Genomic DNA, 12912 nt, shown 5'->3' on the forward strand with positions numbered 1-12912 from the left:
CGCGTTATCTCTTCCTCGCGCGCTTCTCGTTCGCGTTTTCTCTCCCTCGCGCGATTTAACTTAATAATAATAATAATTATTATTATTATAATATAATAACTTAATAATTATTATTTAAAATATTATTATTATTATGAAATATACTTAATAATATTAATAATAGTAAAGGAAGCGGAAAAAAATGAATAATAAATGATATATGGAATTAAGCATAAAAATATTTATTCATAAAATTTTAAAAAATTTTGAGAATTACCACACTTCTTCTTCTCTCTCAAACTCGTCTTTGATTTCGAATAATCTTCGAAATCCGAAGATGTCTACATCTCCCGAAATGTCCCAAATTTCGTCGTTGTTATCACGAAGGAGTTCTCGCTCCCAGCGTACCCAACGCTGGCGATGTATATTAATAAAACCACGAATTCGGATTTCATCAAAATGTATAAAATTTGGCTGAAAACAAATTATTGAGACCCAAAGGGTCTAAGGGATGTCACCTCTCTGTGACGTAAGCTCTAGAAGTAGAAGAGGAAGAAATAATTAAGAAAAGAGAAAGAGCGATAAAAGAAAAGTATAAAACGATGGAAAATAGTGTTAAAATTATAGTATTCTCAAGCAAGCAAGTGAGCGATTAGTCTTTGATGGTACACTTCTATGACATCGAGAATTGTAATTATGGTTTTTTAAGTTTTTTAGTTAATATTTTTTTTCAATTTTTTGATGATTTTTTTGTTGAATGCAGACCTAGAAAATGGTCTTTGACACCATAATTATAAAGCTCGCCTTTGTACTCATACCTGTGTGATGGTCCCCCTCGCCGCTGAGATTCCGTCGCCCCGCACCTCCTCGCCGTCGAGATCCCCTCACCCCACACCCCGCACAGAGCACCACATATTTATGCTGATATTTAATTTTAGAAATTACATCATTCATTCAGTCATAAAAAAATTCGTTTATTTAACTCTTTTTACATAATATTTCATACTTCATACGCGACGACCCGGCATTAATAAAATAGAAAGTTTCCAATCTGTTCGCGTAAAGATGTAAAACAAGTATATTTGGCGCGAAACACTATCATGTCTCTTGACATAGTCAGACAAGGCATTCCCCAGATATTAGACTCCAGATAGACACATGTGGATATTTTTCCTTCATCTGAGCAAAGAAGTCGCTATTGTGATCATGCATTACATGAATCGCTCTCAGTTTAGGATGCTGCTCGAAAATTGCGGAACTAGTTAACTGCCACAAGTATACTTGTTTCACATCTTTACAGAGCGTCAGCTCGTTGATATCGTCATGATGATCCACCAAATTGACTTCTTCCAAGCGTTGACAGGAAGAAAACAATCTATGGAATAAATGTCTAGTGTAATCGTAGTTCCTGTAACAAAAACCACATACTATTACTATACGGTTCAATCGCAAAGAAAAAAACAACCGTTCATGATGTTTGCAAGAGATGTTTCGAAAACATACAAATTTCAATAATAAAGAATATGATAATATGCATTAAAAAAGTATAGCACAAACTTACATCCATAAAATATACAGTTTTCGTAAATTTTTGCACTCACAGAGGTCATCAATATTTCGCGACGAAATAATACCTCCCGATATATCTAAAATTTCCAAGTCTGGACACGAATTTCTTAACTGCATTGTAATTGCGTCTACATCTAGATCTTCTGCTACACCGCCGGGGCAAAGTAAGACACGCATTCGTCGAGTTTTTTTTGCAGTATTTTACAAACAGATTTAAATGTTATAAACGTCATTCTAAGGTCCAAATGTTCTAGACCTTTTAGATTTCTGACGTACGAGAGGCCTTTGTTTGTTAATACACCTCGACATGCAGCGAGATTCAATACTAGTAGTAGTAGTAGTAGTAGACAAGTGGGTGGTTCCACTAGGGCCCCTGACGGTACCTAGATCTAACTGATCCTTTGTGCCTCCCCACTCTTTTAACTGTTAGGTCTATAAGATTAGCCCTGAGCCTTGTACCAGGTTTATTAAATCTATAACCCTAGCACTTGCCAAATCCTGGGGACTTAAGTACGCTTGTCCCCAAGTTTTATATCTTTTGCATACAAGTGCCGGACAATGGCATAGTATATGCACGTTGTCTTCTTTCTCGTCCCCACATAAGCGGCACTCTTTTTGTTCCGCGAGTCCGAGATTGAATAAATGGGCTCTGAGTAAGGCGGAGTGGCCAGTGAGCAGCCCCACCGCCATTCTCAGTTTTTGTTTAGTCAGCTCCAGTAATTCTTTAGCTCTTCCTGGTCTGCTGTTTTCCATCAAAGTCTTGGCCTGGCGGCAGGTTTCTAATTTCTCCCACCTGGACAAGTGCTCCCTTTTCAAGCAGCTTTTGATGATTTCTTTTCCTACTGCGAAGGGTATTCCCGCTACCTGGTCAGATGGTGCTTCGTTTGCTCCCTTCTTAGCCAGTGAGTCTGCGATTTCGTTTCCGGGTATTCCTTGATGCCCAGGTACCCATACCAAGGTGACTTTATTTAGTCCACTTAGTCTCTCTAGCGCCAGCATGCAATCCCAAACCAATGCTGATTTGGTGGTTGTTTTTGCTAGCGCTAGTATAGCTGCCCTGCTGTCTGAGCAGATATTTATCTTCCTTCCCTTCGTGTTGTTACTAAGGAGGTGTTCCGTGCACCTCAGGATAGCCAATATCTCAGCAGTAAATACTGTTGAGTGGCTTCCCACAGGAATACTCTCCCTGTGGTCATCCTTCGGCCCATAAAATCCTGCTCCAAAGCAGTTGTTGATGCCCGACCCGTCGGTGAACCATAGATCCACATTGGGATCCCTGACTCTCTTCGGGTCCGTCCATTCTTTTCTGGTTGGTATCGTAAAACGTTTTACCAACTGGTATTTCCTTAGAATTCTATCCTGTTTTAGAGTGAAAAGGTTTTTCTGGAGTAGGTCGAGCCTTGTGTGTCCCAGGCCTGTATTCCTCCATTCTCCCTGACACTTTAGTCTGTATGCTGTGTTCCTGGCTGCATGTTCCACGGCAAGGTCCAGTGGAGGTATACAGAGTGCAATTTCTAGCGCCTCCGTGGGTGTGGTCTTCATAGCCCCTACTGCAGCCCTTAGGTAACTCCCTTGTAGGCTTTTCAGCAGGTTCTTTGCCTCCACTTTCCTCGCCCTGGGCCACCAGATCACAGACGCATAGAGCAGCCTCGGCAACAGCACCGCCCTGTATAGCCATAATGCTATACTAGCTTTGATGCCCCAAGACTTGCTCATAGCTCTTCTACACATCCACATGCACGAGTAGAATTTCTCCCTGCTTTCTGCAAGGTGTATTTTCCAGCTAAGTTTGGTGTCTATAAACAGGCCCAAATACTTAACTGATGTTGTGAACGGGATAACCTTTCCCCAGAGTTTAAAAGGCTCAATAGGTTCTGGTTTGTATTTCCTGGTGAAGATCATTATATTGGTTTTTGATGGGTTAACCATCAGACCTTTGGCCTCGCACTACTTTTGTACGATTTTTAAAGCATCGTTCATTCGATCCCTTAAAATATTTAGAAAGGATCCTGTGATCACTATGGCTATGTCGTCTGCATACCCATAGGTCAGGAAACCTTTTCTTTGTAGTTTCATCAGAAGGTCATTGACTACGAGGCACCACAGCAAGGGAGATAGAACCCCTCCTTGCGGGCACCCCTTGCTCGGTTTGCCACTAATGATAGTGTCGTTGTGCGTGACCGTTAGGTTCCTCCCCGCCAGCATACTCATTACCCAATCCACTAGCGGTTCCGGGACCCCGTGTCTGATCAGCGCTTCCCTGATGGCTGTGTTCGAGGTGCTATCAAAAGCCCCTTCTATGTCCAAGAAGGTTCCAATAGCATATCCTTTCGCCTCTAGCTGTGTCTCTATCCTGCCCGTCAGGTGGTGTAGGGCGGTCTCCGTGGACCTGCCCTCCCTGTAGGCATATTGAGCACTAGCCAGAGGATGGTCTGCTAGTGGTCCGTTCTTGAGAAACCTATCAATCAGTCTCTCCAGGGTCTTTAGCAGGAAAGATGTTAAGCTGATAGGTCTGTAATCCTTAGCCTTGGTGTGTCCATTTCTTCCGGGTTTGGGAATAAATACCACTTTAGTGGCTCTCCATGTTTGGGGGACATGTCTTAGAGCAATGCTTGCCCTAAAGATTTTGGTCAATGGGCCTATCATTTCTCCCAGTCCCTCCTGTAGAAGTATGGGGTGTATGCCGTCCGGTCCCGGTGCCTTATAAGACTCAAAGGAGCGAACTGCCCACTCCACTGCTTGTGGATAAACCACCTTTGCCGCCAACGCCCATGCCCTGGGCTTATAAGTAGCCCTAGGTTGTTGTTGGTTTTCCATGGCTGAGGAGGACTACCGAAATCCCGGAAAGTGGACTTCCATGAGATAATTCAGAGTCTCCTCAGTTGTTTCGGTGAATTCCCCACTAGGGAGCTTAAGGCAGCTCCACTGTGGGTTACTCTCTTTGCAGAGGATTTTGCTCTCGATACCCTCGCAAAAGTTCCTCCACCCCATCTTTTTCGCCTTAACTATCGCTTTTTTGTAAGTACGCTGAGCGTTCCTGTACTTTTCCCAGTCTCCCGGCGTATTTACACGATATATTCTCCCGATATATCTAAAATTTCCAAGTCTGGACACGAATTTCTTAACTGCATTGTAATTGCGTCTACATCTAGATCTTCTGCTACACCGCCGGGGCAAAGTAAGACACGCATTTGTCGAGTTTTTTTGCAGTATTTTACAAACAGATTTAAATGTTATAAACGTCATTCTAAGGTCCAAATGTTCTAGACCTTTTAGATTTCTGACGTACGAGAGGCCTTTGTTTGTTAATACACCTCGACATGCAGCGAGATCCAATACTAAAAAATAATATATGTATATTGATCATATCATACGTAGGCTGTTGCTTGCACATTTTTATATATAACAAGATTTTTGAGAATTTTTTCTTTTCCCAAAGCGATTTTCCAAAATAAAAAAAATCGCGTCGGAAAAATCTGAAAAAATTCTCAAAAACCCTATGTTATATACATATAAAAAACATATAAAATGTTCAAGCAACAGCTTACAGTAAACCAACTTATGCTTCTAATTTTTTCAATCTTTTTTTCGAAAAAAGCTCGAAAAGAGCTCGAAAAAAAAATAGAAGCAAACGCCGTCCCACTCTGAGTCAAGACTTAAAAATTTTGATATCTGATATAAGATTTTTGAGAATTGTTTCAGATTTTTAAATTGTGGCCAACGATATGTTGGTTTAAAAAAATTATAAATAAATCAAATTTATCAAAAAAAATCTGAGTACATTTTAGAGTTGGAACAATAACATAAAAAATCGCGGACCAAATCCGAGAGGTCGAGGGTCAGATCAGGTCAATTTGGCATAGAATTCCCCATATACAGGTTTACAGAAGGTATACACATGTTACGTCCAACCCCGGGATTAATAAGAAAAAAAACTGGGAAGCAAAGGAAAGGCTAGGCAGAGGGGTCGGGGTAAGGAAGGACGCAACTAGAAGCTTAAGAATATCGCTCGCAGGTACACGCTCTGAGGCGCGTGGCGCGAGCCCAAACGCACTTTTATGGCTCAGGAAGAGTCAACGTCCGTAAGGACGCTAGGACGTCTTCCGTGAGCGGTGCGATCGTCGGTCCTCTTTCGAGTCAGGGAATTTAATCCCTTTAACTCAGGATCGGACCTCGTGCGATTTCGAGAGGATGATGGTACTGGGTTAGGTCTTATTTAAAATAAAGGAACATTTAATTAAATCTTAAAAACAAATTAAACATTTATTACAAATACTTGTTACTGTGTGTGAGTGTATTTAGACTAAATTAACACAAAAGGAAATAGGTAAGGGTTAATCTAAGGTGACTATTTCGGGAGGGTTAGGTTCATCGATGTTGATGGTGGAGGCGGTCGAGGGGGTCGGGGATGGTACCCTGTGTTCGACCGGAGGAGGGGGATTGGGTCTAACGGGGAGTATGCGGAAAGGGGGGACGCGGCAAACGGGGCGATAAGGTGCGGGAACGAGGCGAGACGGTAGGATAATAGGGCGAGATGGTATGACGGGGGGACACTGCTGTGAGGAACAGAGTTCCTCTGAGAAGCCTGGTAGGGGGGGGGGGTGGAGTGGCGAGACGCGGAGGATCTGTGTTATCTTGTTCCCGAGGGAATCCTGACCCTTGATTTTCGACTTCCTTTCGCGCCCGTTTGGTTTGGCGACGTCTCTCGTGTTTCGCGGCGTTTCGCGACTTCTTATGAGCGGGACCGGGCAAATCCACTACAAATTAGCGGATTGTTAATATTTAAATCCGTCAAGTGCGGGGAAGTCACCTCAGGTTTTGGAGATTAAATCTAAGGAGTAGTTCGAGTCCGCCAACGAGTCAGCTAACTCAAAGCAATATACCCCGAGTCCACCAACCCAGCTAACCCAAAGCAGTGTACCCCGAGTCCACCGACGAGTCAGTTAACTCAAACCAAAGGAGATTATTCGGAATCGACCGATAAATCGGCTAATTCGGAACAGGGGTAGTAAGAGGGATGGAAGGGTTATACTGAGAGACTTCCCTAACGGGTGCATATATAAAGAAAAAGGGGAGCTGATATATATATATATATATATATATATATATATATATATATATATATATACGTGTGTGTGTACAGGACTTACTACTTGATGAGTTTGATGACACCGTTTGACGATTTGATGACTGCGCGTCGAAATGACCCTTGGTTGAGGGAAGAGACGGAATCAGTTGTGTGTGGCATGTGTTGCACTGACTCTAACGATAAGTGTTGAATCGCGACTCAAAAGCGGAAGAGATCACGATTGTAAAGCTGAGGAAAAAACACGAGACTAAGCTTGGGAGGCTTGAAGAGACTCGGAAGCTTTGGAGAGGGAGTGCCGCAATGTCAGGGTTTATATAGGAAAATGTAAGGAATGGAAGGGGTGGATTTTATGTGGGGTGTGTCTGGTTTTTATTTTTGGGACTTTTGGTTGGTGGGATTCTTCTAATTTTTATCTGGAGGGTTTTCTATTGGGCGAGACGTTTCTCACCCAAGAGCCAGATCTTAAGTTTTTGCCTATCCTAGAAAGCTAGAGACGGTTATCGATTTTTCCGGTTTTCCATTGGTGAGTCCCCTCGTAAGGCCCCCACTGTCTTATCGGGGGTGCAACCCAGCGATTCTTCCAGTGACTGATTTGTTTTCGGCTATCGCCGATTCCTCTTTTATTGGGGTCCCTTATCTCGCGGTCCCTGTTTTCAGTATCGACAGACAAATGTGTTTCATCCAATCTTTATTGCAGCTTTATTGCAAACAGAAACTTCCGCCACGTGCTCTTACGGATTTCTAAAAACACGTTTTAGATCTTGTCTCTGTTTGTCGGGACATTGCGCGGCCAATTTTGGGCTAGTCGCGTGGTGCGATAAGGATCCTAACCAAATTCTGTATGGGATTAAGGCTCTTCTCGGCGCGTCGTGTCGCCGGGTTTATAGCTATGTGCCAGACAAAATTGATAGAACCGACCACGCATGTCCTGTCTGTCAGTAGTTTGTCATCTGGAAGGTTGCTTTTAGTTGCCCAACCAAATAGGCATTTTGGTCATAAAAAGAAGGAATGTGAGGAGATCAAGGCTCACTCCCCGATCGATAACCGTCCGTGCTTAGTTTACCTATCATAATCTTAAGCCCTAACTAGGCCCATAGGAATTTTCCGCGAAAAAGGGAGATCGTGGAATTCGCAGGACGTAACACACAATTTATGTATGTGAATACAGAATTTCTGTATCCGTATATTGAATATGTGTATCCTATTCCATGGCCATATACAAGTCAAATATACTTACGAGTTACGACTCGGATCTCTGTATACTTAAGGGGTATATTGGTCGTGAATATCCAAATATACAGGTCATGGAATAGGATACACATATTCAATACACGGATACAGAAACTCTTTATACGCATACATAAATTGTGTACACCTTCTGTATACCTGTATATACTTTTTCTCTAGCGGCATCTCCTTGCGCAGAGGTAGCTCCACAATTTTCAGTGTTCTCCAACCTTTATATATACTAGAAATAAAATATATTAAAACAAAAATTATTACACAAATGCACGCACATAGAACAGAACACTTACACCGACCGTCGCATGGATATGTAATTTTAAGATACATCCTGACACTTTCATGGTTTGAAAACTTATGACACCATGCAGTTAAAATTTAGAGTAGAGGTGTAGATGACGCATCTAACATTAATATTTATTTATAAATTCTTACTATTCAAAACCACCTTGGGATCCCAAGTCGAGTCATATCTGGGAGTCGCCGGCCTCAGTCCTGACAGCCCTCGAAAAAAAAAAAAAACGCTGGATTATGTCGTTTTGTTCTATCTCAGGACCCAAAACTAACGCTATCGCTGATCTGTAGACGTTTAGTGAACTGTAGGAGGCTTTTTTGCGATCAGGATATCTACTGATCCCAATGGAACTGTTTTCCGGATGAAGGCTTCCCAGACAACTTCGCAATCAGAGTAAGTTAGCGCCACAACGGGTGTGCCTTCCTGCTGGAATAGCGAATCAAGTTAATATTTGGTCAGAAAATGATATAAACTGATCGTTCGACGTGTCCGCATGTGTCCGCAGCGTGATAAAGATCGCGGGTCCGGCAAAGTTCAAAGCGGGTGACCCGGTACGCATTAGGGCCAAAGCACATATGACAGTCGTAGTCGTGGACGTAAGTAACGCACAAGCTTTGGCGTATCCTTATCTGTCAGGTCGGGGACTACGATCGTCGTATATTGCTACGCCATGTTATGTGCTTTGGCCTTTAGCAAATACAAGACAATTTTCGCGAAGGGTTACACGCCGAATTGGACCGAGGTGTTTAGGATCGTTAAAGTGCAGCGTACTAATCTTATAACCAATCTACTCGAGGACTAACGTGGAAAATCTGTCGGAGCGTTCTACAAGCACGAGTTGCGTCGAGCGACTTATCCAGACGTGTATCTCGTGGAGAAAGTACTGCGCAGGAAGGGTGACAAGGTTTACGTGAAATGGTTGGCATTTGATGAATCGCACAACTCTTGGATACACAAGGGCAATGTGATTTAATTCTTACTTAAATACAAATTCTTACAAAGTGTGAGATGATATTTGTTTATAAATTCTATCAGCCGGACATCGGCTGTTAGAAATTTGTTTATAAATTCTATCAGTAAAAATGAAGAGGACACCGCGATGGTTAAATCGTCCTCGTCGCTCATCATGGTATGGAAAGTACTTGCAGTTAATTTTTTTAAACAGATTTCGTTTAACAAAATAAATTTTCGTTAAGATTTCTAGGAAGGATCAAATCTGATGTACCGATAAGCATTACAGCAGCAGGTCTCCAAGGTAAAGAGCCTCTAGTCGATAGACTAATGTAGGTAAGGGAAGTCGGCAAATTGGATCCGTAACTTCGGAATAAGGATTGGCTCTGAGGAGCGGGGCGTGTCGGGCTTGGTCGGGAAGCGGGTTTGGCTGACGTGCCGGGCCTGGGCGAGGTGAACCGATCGGCGTTCTCGCACCGGTCCCGGGGATCCGAGCTCGGTCCCGTGCCTTGGCCACTCGCGGATCTTCCTTGCTGCGAGGCTTCCGTGGCGGCGCAAGCCGTAGCTAGCTTTGTGCAAGTTGTAAGTAAGCTCTTCTTAAATACTAGTCTAAACATTTTGGTTTTAAAGTGTACACGAGTGTACACTTTAAGGGTGGGGAAAATAATCTTGATGTGCTGCCTGGGCTGGATTTCAAGGGTCTTGTCGGCACTTGGCAAATTAAATTTACGCATAGAATCTATGTTGACGCACTGACTAATATTGACGTTGATTAATTAATTAATACTGACATTGATACTGACATTCAATTAATTAATACTACCTAAATTGAGCTTTGAGCAAATGCAGATGTGTTGGTTAGCCCAAGTAGAAGGCCAAACCAGATAAGAACTATTAAGTTAATGACAATAGGTTAATATGATGGATTTCGTCGTGGGATGTGTCAGGTTTCCATTTCAAGGATTTTGGTTGATTAGCTGTTTCTCATCCGGGATGTAGATTTGAGTTTTGGTAAAATTCAATGGTAATAAGCTTCTACGTGTGAGCATCACAGCTTATTGTACAATTTTGGTTTTCGCCTATCTATGGCGAGCTAGATATAGATATCGATTTTTACGGCTGCTCATTGGTGAGTCTTGTTGTAAAGCCCTCATCTTTCTTATTTTTAGGGGGTGCAAGCTATCGCTTCTTCCAGTAACTTATCCGTTTTTTGATTATTGCCAATTTCTCTTTCAATAGAGACGGCGACAGTCTTTGGTTTTTGGTTTATCTCGCGACCTTGTTTTGTTAACAGACAAAACATAGTTTTATATCTGTTACGTCCAACCCCGGGATTAGGATAAGGAAATCTGGGAAGCGAAGGAAAGGCTAACCAGAGGGGTCGGGGTAAGGAAGGACGCAACTAGACGCTTAAGAATACTGCTCGCAGGTACGCGCTCTGAGGCGCGTGGCGCGAGCCGAACGCACTTTCGATGGCTCAGGAAGGGTCAACGTCCGTAGAGACGCTAGGACGTCTTCCGTGAGCGGTGCGATCGTCGGTCCTCTTTTAAGTCAGGGAATTTAATCCCTTTAACTTAGGATCGGACCTCGTGCGATTTCGAGAGGTGGAGGTGTAGTGGGTGAGGTCTTAGATTATAAATAAATGGAAATTTATATTTAACATAAATAAAACATTTATTATAAATTTAAGTTAAGTAATCTGTCAATCGTAAATTAAGACGCAATTAAATTAAGTTGCAATAAAATATAAAGAGATGTTCGCGGGGTGAAAACAGAGAGACAAGAATTTATGGATGGAAAATAATTATTAATCTAAGGTGACTATTTTGGGATCGACCTCTTTCTCGAGAACCTCAACGGTCGAGGCGGTCGAGGGGGTCGGGGACGGACTTCGGGAAGAGGAAGGGGAATCGGGAGGTTCTAGTAAGCGGGCGGGATCAGGGTTGACGGGGACCACGCGAAAAGGGGCCACGCGAAAACAGGCCGAGAAGGTGCGGTATCAGGGCGAGAAAGTGGAACAACCGGGCGATTCTCCTGCGACGAGCAGGGTTCCTCGGTAAAAGCTGGTGGGGGCGGCGGAGTGGCAACTCGCGGAGGACCGGGGTTCTCGCGTTCGGGTCGGAGGGACTCAAATATTTTCTTGAGTCTCTTGTTCCGCCGATATTGGGCGTGTCTCGCGGCGCCTTGGGACTTTGCAAGGTTTTCCGTGGGACCATCCGAATTCACTATAAATTGGTGGGGTTAATTATTGTAGTACGTTGATCGCAGGGAAGTCAACTCGGTTTTGTAGGATTTTGAATTAAGGGGAGAGGGTCTGCTAAACTTGCTAACAGTAATAAAGATTACTCCGAATCCGCCGATGATTCGGCTAATTCGGAAGTAATAAAGGAAAAGATTACTCCGAATCCACCGATAAATCGGCTAATTCGGAACCAATAAAGGAAAAGATTACTCCGAATCCACCGATAAATCGGGTAATTCGGAAGTAATAGAGGAAAAGATTACTCCGAATCCACCGATAAATTGGCTAATTCGGAAGCAATAAAGGAAAAGATTACTCCGAATCCACCAATAAATCGGCTAATTCGGAAGTAATAAAAGAAAAGATTACTCCGAATCCACCGATAAGTCGGCTAATTCGGAAGTAATAAAAGAAAGGATTACTCCGAATCCACCGATAAGTCGGCTAATTTGGGAGTGATAGAGGAAAAGATTACTCCTGTTACGTCAGAACCCCGGAATTTAGGTATATTGGTTCGACGGATAGCGAAGGAAAGGCTATCCAAGGGAGGGGGTATAGGAAGACGTAACGAGATCTTTATGTTCTCTCGGGTTCACGCTAGAAGGGCGCGTGCCTCGAGTCGAATGCACTTTTCGGGACAACTCTAGTGATGGGTCAACGTCCAGAAGGGACGCTATCACGCCAGCTGAGAGTTTCGTGCACTCGCGGTCCTGTTTTCGGTCAAGGATGTAATATCCCTATTACCGGGGATCGGACCTTGTGCGATTTAGAGAAGTAGCGGTGAGGCGAGGTCTTAAATTAAATAATGGGAAGCCAATATCATTTTAAAATTATTACACATTTATTACAAGAAAAGAACAAAATGGAAAATCATTGTGTTACATAAATGCGTGTGAGTGCGGGGTGTGTGTGTGTGTGTGTAGAAGGCGCGGGTGTTACAATGGTACGGAGGTCATCGAGCAGGATTTTAAGGGAAATGAATCTATAGTAAATGGCTATCCTGCCCGCCAGAATACATTTGGTAAGTTAACTAATATTTTACATCAGATTGTGAAGAAAGAGTATGGGCTATGTATGTGTGGATACAAAAGACAATGTATAAAATAAACAAACATTAATTTGGTAACATAGGCATTAGTGTAGAATATCCAGAATTATTTCAAAGAAATAGTTATTTAAAATTTACGGTTTCGTAAGATTATGATTACGGTACAATAAATGGTTATTAATTGACTATAAATTTATATATTCGTAAACTATTTTTATGGGGGATGAGGTTCGAGGGGAGAATTCCTCGAGTATTTCGATACTCGAGTCGGAGAAGGAGGGAGAGGGTGATCGGTCTCGGTAGAGGGTGGTCGAGGTAGAGAGCGCGGGGGAACCAGTTCTGTCTAGAGATTCCTCTCGATATACGAAAGGAACCGGGGAGAAATTGAAAGTTGGAGATCTCTCCCGGAACTCCGCAAGTTCCTCGGAAGGAACTGGAGAGTAGGAAGGTTCCAAAAAGGGGGATGATTCTGGGGTATCGGGGAACACCCGATACGC

General features: G+C 43.0%; 1 protein-coding gene across 1 annotated transcript; it reads right to left on the bottom strand.

Moving 5' to 3' along the window:
* Positions 1–1095: 1095 nt before the first annotated feature.
* On the bottom strand, positions 1096–3477 carry LOC139778361 (uncharacterized). The gene is made up of 2 exons (XM_071716262.1): positions 2063–3477; positions 1096–1387 (listed from the first exon to the last, which is right to left on the bottom strand). Exons 1-2 carry the CDS (start codon positions 3475–3477, stop codon positions 1096–1098), a joined length of 1707 nt encoding a protein of 568 aa, XP_071572363.1.
* Positions 3478–12912: the final 9435 nt, after the last annotated feature.

The sequence above is a fragment of the Temnothorax nylanderi genome, unplaced genomic scaffold, assembly GCF_030848795.1.
Source record: "Temnothorax nylanderi isolate EJ_2023f unplaced genomic scaffold, tnyl_v1.0 TNYL_tig0180_pilon, whole genome shotgun sequence".
In the NCBI taxonomy this organism is placed as follows: domain Eukaryota; kingdom Metazoa; phylum Arthropoda; class Insecta; order Hymenoptera; family Formicidae; genus Temnothorax; species Temnothorax nylanderi.